Source organism: Oncorhynchus nerka, linkage group LG5 (assembly GCF_034236695.1).
Source record: "Oncorhynchus nerka isolate Pitt River linkage group LG5, Oner_Uvic_2.0, whole genome shotgun sequence".
NCBI lineage: Eukaryota > Metazoa > Chordata > Actinopteri > Salmoniformes > Salmonidae > Oncorhynchus > Oncorhynchus nerka.
In genome coordinates this window covers 58,014,953-58,029,719 of record NC_088400.1, presented here as the reverse complement: position 1 = coordinate 58,029,719, position 14,767 = coordinate 58,014,953, and the positions used below count along the sequence as shown (strand labels likewise).

The window sequence follows — 14,767 nt, the reverse complement described above, 5'->3', positions numbered from 1 at the left end:
AAGTGGTATTATATATTTAAAAATGTTGTGTTATTAATGATTTGTATACTCCGTGTATATACATTATATGTCATCACAGTATATTTATAGTCCAGTCTTTAATAGTCCAATTTTTTTCTGGATTATGTATTACTGGAGCTAAAAACACAAGCATTTCGCTGAACCTGCGATAACATCTGCAAATCTGTGTACACGACCAATAAACTTTGATTTGATAATCCAGATAATCATGTTTGGGTGAACACACACACACACACATACACGTGCACACAGGCTGGCTGTGAACTGATAGATTTGTTAAGAAGTGTTATTTTATTAACCCTATTTGAAGGGGTTAGTCAGTTATAGTGCATTGGGGAAAGTATTCAGGCCCCTTGACTTTGATACATTACAGCCTTATTCTAAAATGCATGAAATAGTCCCCCCCCCCTTGTCAATCTACACACAATACCCAATAATGACAAAGCAAAAACAGGTTGTTAGATGAGACATTTTTGCAAATGTATTCAAAATAAAACAGAAATACCTTATTTACAAGTATTCAGACCCTTTGCGATGAGACTCGAAATTGAACTCAGCTGCATCCCGTTTCCATTGATCCTCCCTGAGATGTTTCACCTCTGGTAATTTCAATTGATTGAACATGATTTGGAAAGGCACACACCTGTCTATATAAGGTCCCGCAGTTGACAGTGCATGTCAGAGCAAAAACCAAGTCATGAGGTCGACGGAATTGTCCGTAGAGCTCCGAGACAGGATTGTGTCGAGGAGCAAATTTGAGAAAGGGTACCAAAAAATGTCTGCAGCATTGAAGATCCCCAAGAGCACGGTGGCCTCAATCTTTCTTAAAAATTGAAGGAGTTTGGAACCAAGGCTCTTCCTAGAGCTGGCCGCTCGGCCAAAACCGGAGCCATCGGGGGAGAAGGGCCTTGGTCAGGGAGGCGACCAAGAGTCCAATGGTCACTCTGACAGAGCTCCAGACTTTCTCTGGAAATGGGAGAACCTTCCAGAAGGACTTCCATCTCTGCAACACTCTGTCAGTCAGGCCTTTATGGTAGAGTGGTCAGATGAAAGGAACCCCTAAGTAAAAGGCACATGACAGCCCGCTTGGAGTTTGCCAAAAGGCACCCAAAGGACTTTCAGACCATGAGATTGAAGATTCCCCGGTCTGAAAACAAGATTGAACTCTTTGGCCTGAATGCCAAGCATCACATCTGCAGGAAACCTGGCATCATGTTTTTCAGCGGCATGGGCTGGGAGACTAGTCAGGATCGAGGCAAAGATGAACGGGGCAATGCTCCAGAGCGCTCAGGAACTCAAACTGGGTCGACGATTCACCTTCCAACAGGACAAAGACTCTACGTACACAGCCAAGACAACGCAGGAGTGGCTTCGGGACAAGACTGTCCTTGAGTGGCCCAGCCAGAGTCCAGACTTGAACCCGATTCAATATCTCCGGAGACCTGAAAATAGCTGTGCAGCAACGCTCCCCATCCAACCTGACAGAGCTTGAGAGGCTGTGCAGAGAAGAATGGGAGAAACTCCCCAAATACAGGTGTGCCAAGCTTGTAGCTTCATACCCAAGAAGACTCAAGGCTGTAATTTCTGCCCAAGCTGCTTCAACAATATACTGAGTAACAGGTCTGAATACTTATCTCTATTGGCCAAAAGCCTGTGTTAGCATGGGCAGCGCCATTGAGGACTTCCACCATTTTGCTTTTGTCAACTCGCCTGGACTTCCCAATTCATTGTCTGTTCCTTCCTGATGACCTGTTTGGCATGACCTGACGACCCGGTTGGAGTCCTGACAGCCGGGTCATCAGGAGCCTATGTATTTTATTCGTGAAGAAGTAAATAGACTTTTAAAGATGAGATGGCCTCAATGGCACTGCCCATTCTCTCACAGACGCCATCGTGACACAGAGATGTTATGTTTATGGTCCAGGCCCATCACCTTTTATAGTACAGCGCCCAGTGGCAAGAAGTGACATCCTAAGAAAACAAACTATAGGCCAACAACAAATGTCTCCTAGCTTCCCACCCATAGGCTACTTTCTGTCCCTAACACAAACTAAATATAAAAACGAAACAAACATTTCTATCAAAACTCAAACAAAATAAAAAACTAGCAAATCAAGTCTATAAACTAACTCTAACTAAATTGAATTTCTAATCAAAATAAAAAAACAAATATTAAATCACAAAACTATAATAACCTTGCAGGGATCCCTAGCGGCTTTTCAGGCTATAAATATGCAGAGGCGGGTTGCTAGTGACCAGCGTAAGCTTGCTAGATGTAGCCTAGGCATAAACCAACATTGTTGGTTAAAAATCACTCAACTTTAGACATTTTTCAGATAACGCCTATAGCTAGCTCATGTTGTCACCTGTGAAGCCAACAAGAGTAATGAAACGCTTCCAGGTCAAGTGTAATTACATCAAAGTTAGTCATGTCACGTGAAACTGTAAAATGAACAATAAAGGCTCAAATTATTGTATTATCAACATATCTTATACTAGTCATAAAACATATGGACCTCTAAGTAATTTTGGGTCTTTTTAACAGGGTTCCAACTCTTTTCACAAAATCATTCTATGACTTTTCCATAAAATGTTTTATCATGACTTACAAGGAAGACAACACTCAATAGGGGGCAAAACACACAATATCACACCGAAGTAGGTATCATACATGCACACATAAACAATGCATCAATTCCCTAGGAGAAATTCCAGTTAGTTCAGGTAAAGAATGGTTACTGGTGTCTCGTGGGCTGAACTGGAATCAAATGGTTTCTACTAGATTCAAATGGACCAGTTCAAGCGGCTGTTTGAGCTAGACTCGGTTACAGCTTGCATCAACGTGGGCTTTATCAGATCAAAATAATCTTATCACGGTCGTTGGATTAATTCTTTGACAGATATTGTGCAGGGTTCACATGGAAAGTTAAAGATGACTATACAATGTAATCAAGTATAAAACTATGAACAATAGTAACTGTATTTGAAGTATTACAAATAGCAAAAGACAAGAGTATATTATTCACCCAAGAACCGTATCTCCACTCACAGGTGGAAGTTACAAAATGTGACTCAATCGTCTGACTGATGTCCATGTGTCCACTTAAGCATTGCTTTGTTTTGACTTAATCTAAATATATTATTTTCAGTGTCTATCCTGATGACAATTCAATGCACTTTTGGCATTTAAGCATTTGACAGACGTTTGTAAGATTCCTCCCGTGTTCCTCTCATACACAATGTCAAAAAAAGGCAGTCATGAAATATTTTCTAGTCATGGCAGTAATGTGGTCTCTTTCTCTCCGTCTCCCCAGTCAATTCAGATTCAAACAATTAGTGAAATATTTACAACAATCCTGACAGCAATATAGTTTATCGTTCATGTGATTATCCTCATATGAACTCATGTGACTACCGCCAGTGCTGAAAGATCTGCTACTATAGCGACAATGTGATTTTCCTCATGTGAATCTTCATATGTGTTGTCAGATTACCTTTATGACGAAAATGTTTGCCACAATAATGACAGCTATAAGATTTCTCCCCTGTGTGAATCCTAATGTGAGAACTCAGATTACTAGGACGAGCAAAACTTTTGCCACAGACCTGGCAGCGATGTGGTTTCTCGCCTGTGTGAATCCTCCTATGAAGTGTCAGCTCACCAACTCGAAAGAAACATTTGCCACAATCATGACAGCGATGAGGTTTCTCCCCTGTGTGAGTCTTTATGTGATAGTTCAGATACCCAACTTGAGAAAAACATTTGCCACATTCACCACAGCGATGCGGTTTCTCTCCTGTGTGGGCCTTCATGTGCAATTTGAAGCAGTCAATCCGAGTGAATACTTTGTCACAATCCTGACAGTGATACGATTTATCCCGTGTGTGGGTCCTCATATGAGAATCCAGTGTTCCCATCTGAGCAAAACATTCACCACAATCACTACAGCAAAATGATTTATCTTCTGTGTGACTACTCCTTTGCACTGGTGATTTCAAATCCATGGATTTTCTACCATTCAAGCTTTGTCCTTTTTCTGTCCATGTCTTCTTTAATTTGCCCTGGGGATGAGAGTCACTGGTTGTCTCTGAGGAATCATCTTCCTTAGGTTCTGTTTTGATCTGTTCAGTTGAGGCCATTCTGTCTTTGTATTCTTCACTTTGGGTTTGTGAGGACTGAGTTGAATACTGATCATAGTCACTTTTCACCCAGGCAGGAGTGAATACAGAGTCTTCCTCCTCCTGTATGATACTGAATTCCCCCTGTTCCTCTTTAATCTGTATGGGGTTCCAATTATATTTCCCCAGACTGGGGCTCCACTCCTGCTTATAATGCTGCTGCTCGGGGGGAAACTCCTCTTCAGAGACAATGAACTGCTGGAAATCTGAAGGGAAGGAGAAAAGAGGAGTTAGAAGCTGATGAGCTAGGTACTGATGATCTGACATAAGATACATGGGGTCTAAGATAGCCTATGTTCAAGATTTCGCACTCATCTGTGCTGTTGTTGATTGGCGCAAACAGTTTGCATATAATAGTCAATCATTTTTACCAACAGCCACAATCTGACTAATGATTATAATGGAGGGGGTATAGCTCATTACTGGTCTAAACAACACTAATGGTCCATAAAGAAACACAAGGGTAATACAGCGAGCAACTTTGTCTTCGGGTAATCTCTGTTAACCCAGAACTTTATAGCCCGAACCGAGAGAGCCAGGTGCTGCTAATGAACGAGGGGTCTTGCGTGACTGAAGCGAGGATGGCGGAAGCAGGTGCAAACTTGGATCTTCAATCTAATGGCGGCGGAATAGTGGAAGAATGTAGAGTGTAGAGAATGGAAAAAGGAGCAAAGTTACGTGTCCTCTTACATGGCAGGAGTACAGTTTGTAGCTGAGGAGCAGATGGCCCAAATGCCAAACTTGAGGATTCCGTTTGTGATATTTCAACTGGTGGGAAAAGTGTTAGGTCAAGTTAAAGCTGTGAGGATCATGAGAAGTAGGCTAGTTTGATTTCTTGTACTTCCGCGGAGCAGAAAGAGCATGCGTTGTGGCTCATCCGATTTGAAAAACCTGCTGTATTGTAGGGCACCCGTCAATGTGAAAACTCAGATTAAGGGGGTAATGCCGGGCGTTTCATGGGGAGTTGACTTTAAAGAAAATTAGAATATCCCTGGAGTGGTTGACCCATTTCGGATAAATCGAGTGGTTAATGGAGAGAAAGTGAGGAGTGTCCTTTTATTTTTTTAAAGGAGAGTCCCTCCCTACCAAGGTGAAGTTGGGATATGTGAATTATCATGTCAGAGCATTTGTGCCAAGAGTGATGCAGTGTAACCCCTAAAGCTTTTGGACATTAGGAAAGTGTATGCAGAAGGGAAAAGCTGAGATGTCCATGTTGTGGAGGAGATCATCTAATGTGTTGTAGAAGTGTGGAGAATGTGAAGTGTTGCAAATGTGGTGGGAACCATGAAGCGATGTCTGATGAGGGTGGAGGAGGGGGAGGATGCAAGAGTTAGGGCTAATCAGATATCATATGCAGCAGAAGGGTTGAGGGATTGAGTGGTCCTGAAGAGTCCATGGTGGTGGATCGGCCTTCTCTGCAGGCGGCAGGGAAGGCCTCTCACCAGCAGGACCCAGAGATCTTACATGTGAACGTTTTTATGGTAATGGTGGTCAATGGCACAGCTAACGTGGAGAAGAGGTCCGGAAGGATGGATGTTATTGTTGGACGCAGCAGAGCGGTTCCTGGAACTGAAGGATTTTTTCGAGGTACTTTACGAGGTACTGGCATGAGCAGTACCACCCTCTCAGGCCCTGGAGGCGGCCCCGGAGCCTGGGGAGGGGGATATGGAACTTTGAAGGACAGAGTTAGAGCTTGTTAATTTTGTTTTAGTTTGTCCCCCCCTCAAATGCAATGGAGTTGAATTATTTCACCGCAGTTCAGTTGGTGGTAGCGGTAATGCACCATAAACATTGGATGCCAACTGCCGTTAAACACAGGAGAAGAAAGGGTTGACATGTCCGTAGTTTTCCTGTCAAATTTGGCTACTCAGAAAACGATGTCGCAGGTGAAAATGTATTGTTCACAGGTTTTTGGGCTACTTCTAAATTGCACCGCGGCTGCCATGAGATTTTTCTTAATAAAAAAATATATATATTAATTACACTGACTATCTGCTGAGTGGTAGAGGCAGAGGCAGTAGTTTATTAGAGCCAAAACAGAAAGGGAGAGAAACTGAGAAATAATCATTCATCAGTTTCAGAGAGAGGATCGAACGATGTGCTTTCTTTATGGGTAGGCTATATAACCAGGGTATCCTGTCGTATCGGGGACGATACAAAAATATGGCTGGGATAGGTTCTGGACAATAGATCCAAAAATTCATCCAACTAGCCCTACTGTAGGTTCATCCCCAAATGTTGAAAAGCAATGAAGATGACGCAACAGATCAGAACTTATAGCTTAAAAATGTTGATAAACTATTATTTCTATATATTATAAGATCAGCAATGTGCACAAAGCAGTAGGCTGTGTGTGAATGTTCTAAAAATGCAATTAGCGGGAAGACACCGTTCTAAAGAGCACACCACACATGCGAGTGGTTTCGTGTGACAGAGATGAAAATATCTGTTAGAAATGTAGAAAGAGGGGAAATCTACAAATGGAACGAGCAACAAGGGCTGCTAATATGACTAGGATTGTGGATGCTGACTGCCTCCGCTCCTATTGCAAGGTGAGTGAGGTGTGCAACAGGCCTTTCTCTCCAGTCATGACCATTTGATCTGAACGAACTGTGCCTCAAGTACGTCAAAAGAATCAAGACTTTATCCTATATGATAATTGTCAAACATGACTGGCATTTAGACTACATTTATGTCATTAAAAGTCTCATTAAAGTTTGGCGATTTTTTTTCTGACGCCTTTCTCGTGTTAGCGTCGGTGTTGACGAGGCTGTAGCCAATACGCACAGTCCAGGCTACACTTTTACATGTAGGCCAATTATATTTGTAAATATTATTCCAATGTTGGGCTTTTTAGAGTGAATTCATGACTTAGTTGACAAACCCATTTATCTATTTCAGTAGTAGGCGAAGCTACTCTTACTAGCCTTGTCATGATTGGCCTGTGAGGATCCAAATAGGTTAGATCGGCTAGGCAATGGATGACTTCAACCAGACCCTCTCTTACCCACAGAGGGGGGGGGGGGGGGGTCACACCCTGTGGTAAATCAGGAATTAGAACTTTCAGCCATCTCCCTCGCCAATGTTCACAACACAGGAATGTGCCTCTACACAGATGTTTTCCCACCGAAACTCTAACTAGAGATGCACGTTATATCAGTAAGCATATCAGCCGATATTAACTAAAAATGCCAAAATTGGCACCTGATGTCATAGCTGACGTGCATACCTATATAAACGTACACAGAACAAAAGCAAAAAAATATTAAGCACACACTTCCAACAGCTAAACAAGTTCGAGCCGTCATTTGAAAGAGTAAGAACATTTCAGAGACAACTCAAAGGCAAAATCCATTAATGCCAAGATAATGGGATTCATTGCCTTTGACAATCAACCGTTCTCTGCCGTGGATGATGTTTGCTTTCACCGAATGGTCGAGCACCTCGAGCCCCGGTACACACAACCGAGTAGGCGCTATTTTTCAGATGTTGCCCTACCGGAGTTGCACAGTATTGTTGAAACACACACCCATGAGCTACTTGCTATGGGCATCACTGTTATTAGCTTCACGACTGGCGTTTTGGACCAGCGGTTTTAGGCCCATGAGCATGCAGAGTCTGACAGCACAGTGAGCTGACGAGGATTTTGTACTGGGGAAAGTCGTATTGAATGTCCAAGAATGTGCTGGTTGTCATACCGCTGCTGCCATTTCAATGGCATTTGAGAACATGTTTGAAACTTAAAAACATGTACACACTCCTAGCTCCATTTCGAACAACTGACCCGAGAAATAAACTCATCAACTGCGGCTGCAGCAGACGTGATGCCCTCTGTCATGGCACTGAAACTCCTGCTCAACAAAACTACCGACAAAGACCAAGGGGTTAAAACTTGCAAAAGTAATCTACAAGAGGCTATGAACAAGCGATTCGGTGGCATTCTCTGTGAGCCTCTTTACTGTGTCGCCACCTTGCTCGATGATAGGTACAAGGACCGATACTTCGATGCAGAGAAGAAACAGGATTTACGTGAATGTTACAGACACAGCTGGACAAGATGGAAACGGACACAGTGACAGTGAAATAGGTTTTGAATATGTTTTACTGGTAATGGGGACTTATGTAAATGCCAACAAAATAACTTTTTGGTCAGTGTGTGTGTGTGTTTCAACTATTTAACTGTACTAGAATGCTTAAAAGGCAGGTAAAATGTTAAGTATCGGTATCAGGGTTTTTTGGCAGGGAAATATTGGATATCTGTATCAGCCAAAAATGTCATATCGATGCATCCATAACTCGTTCTAAAGCGAATACTGGAACAATATTTCTAACATAGAATGTGGGGAATGGTCAGAGGCGATCTAAAGAATAATAATGTCATGTTGGTTGTTATTTTGTGATGTCATTAAAAATGTTAAAGGAATACTCTAACTTGAAAAGTATATACACTACATGTAAGAAGTATCCATCATCCACATTGTGTATGAAATATGAAAAATTATGACTGTTTTTGTTAACCGCTACTGGATCGGTCCCCCCCGCAAGATGGTTGAGCTAACGTGCGCTAATGTGATTAGCATGAGGTTGTAAGTAACAAGAACATTTACCAGGACATAGACATATCTAATATGGGCAGAAAGCTTAAATTCTTGTTAATCTAACAGCACTGTCCAATTTACAGTAGCTATTACAGTGAAATAATACCATGCTATTGTTTGAGGTGAGTGCAGTTATTGACTTAAATGTATCAATAAACCAATTAGGCATATTTGGGCAGACTTGATACATTTTTTATTTTTATTAAATCAGTCTAAACCTTTTCACATTCACTGCTGTGGTCAAAATCTAAATTGTGCCTAAACTGGAATAATACACTATGGCCTTTCTCTTGCATTTCAAATATGCTTTTTTTTTTTAAATGAAAATAAAAACGTTTTTTTTCTATGTATTGTCTTTTACCAGATCTAATGTGTTATTCTCCTACATAATTTTCACATTTACACAACCTTCAAAGTGTTTCCTTTTAAATGGTATCAAGAATATGCATATCCTTGCCTCAGGTCCTGAGCTACAGGCAGTTCGATTTGGGTATGTCATTTTAGACCCAAAAAAAGGGGCGGATCCTTAAGAGGTTTATATGAGAGGCATGTGAGGTTAGAAACTATAAGAGGAAATTGTTTCTATAACTTTGTACAAGTGAGTAGTCACCGCCCCATGAGTGAGGTCAGAGAGTGTCAGGCTCACGAACTGCCCCTTTTGAAGAACTGTATAAAATAAAATAAGGGGTTAATAATTAACATATCAGACCAGAGAGGCGTTTAGCTGCAGCTCACCTCCAAAGTGGTTCGAACTCTCTGCCTCATGTTGAAATCTCAACTCGAGGCAGAGACAATAACATCACTTCCCGGACAATCACTGGTATGGCTGATTAGCTGTCCTAAGTAAAGTATCTAGAAAAGGGAACTTATGTGGGACCATTCTACTACTCTCCTCAAATCACAGTAATACGCTACTCGCTTCACCACCATGGGAACCATCGACACAGCTGGCTGGCCTATCTTCAAAGAATCATCTTCCAGAGCGAATGGAAGAATAACAGTAGAAGAGACAGGTGGGGACTCCTTTTGGACAATCAGAGCCCGACAAGCGTGCCGCACAAATGCCCAGCACCCTATCCAAGAAGACCTGATACCGACAGAAATCCATGAAAAGCCAAGACATTTACACGTAAATACATTCATGATTTCTTACTTCAAAACGGGCGGCGGTTCATGTGCAAAGTATATGATAACTGTGAGAGTAGTTTCTAAATGTACCAAAGTATTATGTCTCTGTCCCTCCCTCTCTCTCGCTCTCCCCATCTCCTTTGTAACAAGCCGCCATATTGCGTAACTCCGCTAGGGACCTGTTTTAATGTATTAAGTGTGTATGTTTATCCTGTGTTACCATTTAGTTAGTAAATACATAATTAAACCCATTTGTGTAGTACTGAATCATAAGTAAGGCTGGGGTTTTTGCAGATGCAGGAGGTTACAACTGTTCAGAATTGTGAAATGATATGATTACTGGTTATGGTTATGATTAATACGTTGACTGTTTTATGGATGTGATATGTTTAACTCAAGAGATGGTAACTCTTTAAACAACCCCAAATCCTAATGAGTTTATTGTTACATGAATCATTTAAAATCGGGTAACAATTAAACATAGTTAGTTGATTTGATAAATAACGGTCATCAGATTAATGAAAGTAAGGTCACGACAGCCAATTAAATCATTGTGAATGACCTTGGTCCAAGAGTAGACCCATGTCGGCATATGAAAGAAAAAAAAAAATCGCCAGTTTGGGACGATTTAAATTTCACTTTGGGACAATTCTGGGACGGTGAAGAAAAAAGTCAGTCTTGAGCCCTGCATGTCACAACCTAGCTAGCATTGGCCAGATAAATCAGAGGAGAGAGAGAACTGTGTACAGTGGAGCCGAGGTGAGGACAGAGAGGAACCTGTTACCGCCATTACTGACTGTTCAGAGGGATGGAAGTCTGCAGCCACACATTAATTTTTTTAAATTATGAAAGACATAAAAGACAAAAAGGAAACTGTTGGAGCTTTTGGATTTCTATACTCTAGTTGAAAATAAGATTATTTTAGAGCAATGTGCCTTGTATTAATACCATTTTAAATGAATGTTCAAAAAAAAAAAACATACATTTTAACCATTCACTATCACGAACCAATAACAAAGGGCGAAATGCAGAGAACAAGGTAAAGCAATTGGATTTAGATTGTCATTATGGAGACACACATTGGATAAAGGTGGCAACTCCTCTCTTGCTGCTGGGGCTAGTTTTCAGTAGTCAATAAAGTGCTAATGGCCTCAAAGACGGTGTTTTGGAGGATATATTGGCACGGTGTTGCAAACCATTATCACCTTTATACAACGGGTTACCAACATATTCAAATAATGATTGACTTATTTTCATTAAAACGTTACTTTTAGAGACACGACCCAGTCGATCAGTCTTTTTGTTCTGTATCTATGGACGTGACCCAGTTGTTTGTTCTAAATGTTCCATTGCCATATGTTCTTATCCCTTACTTGCTAGCTAACCAACTAAGGCTAATTTACAGTCATGTCAAAGAAAAGTGCAGCCAGATTAACAATAAAGTAGCCGCATTTGCATTTGTTTAAGCTGTTTTCTTGTGACATTTATTTGGATGCAGCCATAATATAATTAGCTGAGGCGCAATTTCGCCTCGCATAGAAAATATGCTCACTTGTCAAGACACAGAGATGCTAGCCAGCAACACAGCAAACACAATCACTTCAAACTGAAGCTGGAAAGACTGCAAACTAGCCGCCCTTGTTTTGTTTTATATTTTTTCATTTGATATTTTTTTGTATATTTATCCAGAAAAATGATGCCAGCTGATTCATGATTTCGACTGGCTGAGAAACACTGTCTGTCTGTCTCATCCCAACATGCTCATTACTATGGGACAGCAGGAGATCAAATTTGAATATTGAAACAATTTTGCAAATGTGGAGAGAGGTATATACAAATCTCCGCTGTTCAAAACTAAATGTTAGTCTAAAAGAAATGTGAGATAATGTCTAGATGCTTTTTATAGTGGAGATCAAGTTAATAAATTGCCTGGCTGGGCTAATGAGACAGTGGATTGCGCAGTCAGATGGAACAGAGTAACAGAGTAGGCATTTTAATGTCATATATTTAGCCGGTGGCAATTTGTGGATTATAAACTGGGTGGTTCAAGCCCTGAATGCTGATTGGCTGACAGCCGTGATATATCAGACAGTATACCATAGGTATGACAACATGTATTGTTACTGCTCTAATTATGTTGGTAACCAGTTTATAATAACAATAACGCACCTCATGGGTTTGTGGTATATGGCCAATTTTTTTTTTGAAAAAAATAATTTATTACCATCTATATCATTCATTCTTTACAAAATCATAATTCTCATTCATTCTTAATTAATTCTATTTACAAAAACATCAAACAAAAACAAACCTCAGTGGAGCATCGTCCCTCCCCGTCATACCTAACCAATACCTAACCCTTTCCCTATCTCCCCTTCCCTAATCTATCCCCTTATAAATCTCACTCTAACACTCCCAGCCCTAATCCCCCCTTCCACCTCTCCCGTGCCGCATGCTGCCCCCACTTCCTCTCCTCCCTCTTCATCCTCCCCCTCAAATCACCTTCCACCCTCCTCACTATCCCTTCCACCCCCAATCTCTCCCTGCCTTGACTAAATTTGGCCTGGCTTCCCACAGTCCCCTTTTAAAAGAGACTCATGAGAAGCCAGAGCAGAAACCTGTCCCTATCCGTTCCCCTCACTCTCCCTATGCCTCTCTCTAGCCTAGCCCATGTCAACACAAAATCACTCCTAACCACACCTAGCAACACCCGTGCCCTAGCCCATACTAGTCCGGCAAAGACACAGTCCCAGAAGGCATGGCGCACAGTCTCCTCCCTGCCACAAGCAGATATTGGACAGGTGGGGGATCGCGACAAACTATGCCGGTACATGATGGAAAGTACCGGCAAGCACTTGTGGAGGCTCAACCAATTCAGGTCCTTGAGCCTGTTGTCCAGGCCCCGCGCCTGCACTCCCTCCCTGACCACTGACGAGATGCCCGCTACGGGCGCAGGACTCCCTGCCTGCCTGACCTCCTCGTACAGGTGCCTGTGGTCTAAACCTACTCGGGCAACTTCAACCTCGGGGTGCGGCTAAGGGCTGTATCCATGCACTCCGTGTTGCGTCGAGCGTAAGAACAGCCGTTGCTTAAATAGACACCGGCCGGAATGCGGTTTTAACCAATCAGGATTCAAGATTATACACACCCGTTGTATAATCTGGCAACCCTGAAGACAGTTACAAATCGATAGCCCACCTTCGTCTTCAGCATCAGCCGCAGGGGAATTGCTCGAAGGACTGTTGGTTCTCGATGAACCACAGGTAACAAACGTCTGCCCTTCTATGCCACTCACCGACCTGTACCTCGACTCAGTCAGGCTGAGTTGCTTCTCTAGCATTTTGATTTGCTCTTTGCTTTGAAAGACTTCTACACTTAACGCTCCACAGCAATCCTCTACTAATTTGCAAATCTCTGTCACGGCAGCGGAGGCTAGAATGTCCATGACGGAGCTTATCCGTTGATGCAAAACACTCGTCTCCGACATTGTAAACCCTTGTTTTTTTAACCGGTCACAATTACTTAATCTATTTAGATTCTAAGCGTTTTTTTCCAGCAGATTATTCGCGAAATAATGCTATTTGTTAAGAATATATGGCTTTTTGTTATCAGTGTTTCGCCATCTTTGATAACTGTGTTCTTGCGAGTGCATCCGGTCAGATTTTAGATGGGGGGGAGCTAGAAAGCGCCACCTACCGCGTGGAGAATAGAAGGCGCCTTACTCCGAGTTAAATCTTTTAACACTGATTGGATTGGGTGTATCCTCTGACTGCATGATTTATTCCTATGGTTTGCAGAAGCATTGTTTAATAATTGAGTAAATCATGGTTATTATTATGGTTGTTGGTTATCAACTTGAATACAGGATTTGGCACTGGAGTAATCTTAACCTCAGACAAACTGAGGTTGTAATCGTCTCAAGATCTTGAGAAAAACTGAATTCATATTGTTCATTTCTAGTACATATGCTTGTTTTTACCATAGATATAGAATATGGTCCGTTTTTTTTGTACACCATATCTTACTGGAAACCCTCTTATCCAAATAAGGCTGTAAGAACATTCCATGCTAAATGTCTCGTCTAAACACACCCCTATATCCAGTCCACACCCATTACTGTATTTAACAGAGCCTTAGCCGAGCCAAAGACCGGTCTCGGTAAACAGGTAAATTGAAGCTCAATAAATAAATGGAGGTTTCTATAGACTTTCTGTTCTCATCTCAAATCGTTTCTCATCCCATTTTATGCTGTCAACCAAAAGCACCATATCCAATGTTTTTTGTCGTCATATTGTTCCATAGATGATCGTAGACATTAGTTATCTTCCTGAAAGTACTAGCCCGTACAATGTTTATATATATATATATATATATATATATATATATACACACACTTAAAAAATGTTTTACTTGAAAACAATACCAGTTTAAGTACATAGAAATACATTTTTATTAGAAATTACAACATATTTAACCCATTGGTGAACACTTATTTAAAGTAACATACAGTAAAATAATGCAAATGTTCAAAGCAGTTAGAAATCTTATTGCACTGAATTGTGTGTTGCTAAGAAGATAGTCAACATTGTGAAGCATCTTATGGTCTAACATACGCAAATGAATGGGTATTGTGTGCCACATGCGAGGTCCCTCCAGCCCTGGCCCACTACAAAAGGAAAAACAAAAATGTGTCATCTTAGTAATTTAATCTGCCATATTTGAATCTGTCATACAGTTCTGGGACCGGGCTACCTGCCATTAATTTCCAGGTAACATAAATAAAGTAGTTGCATTGCTCTGGCTGTGGTTGTAAATTCCTGAACGGTCAACCCACTTTTGTT

At 41.4% G+C, this 14,767-nt stretch overlaps 1 protein-coding gene across 1 annotated transcript; it reads right to left on the bottom strand.

Annotated features, from left to right (window-relative positions):
• Positions 1-293: 293 nt before the first annotated feature.
• LOC115129719 (zinc finger and SCAN domain-containing protein 21-like) lies at positions 294-13,565 on the bottom strand. Its single transcript, XM_029660379.2, has 2 exons — positions 13,125-13,565; positions 294-4,406 (listed from the first exon to the last, which is right to left on the bottom strand). Exons 1-2 carry the CDS (start codon positions 13,411-13,413, stop codon positions 3,460-3,462), a joined length of 1,236 nt encoding a protein of 411 aa, XP_029516239.1. The 5' UTR covers positions 13,414-13,565; the 3' UTR covers positions 294-3,459.
• Between the last annotated feature and the right edge of the window lie 1,202 nt (positions 13,566-14,767).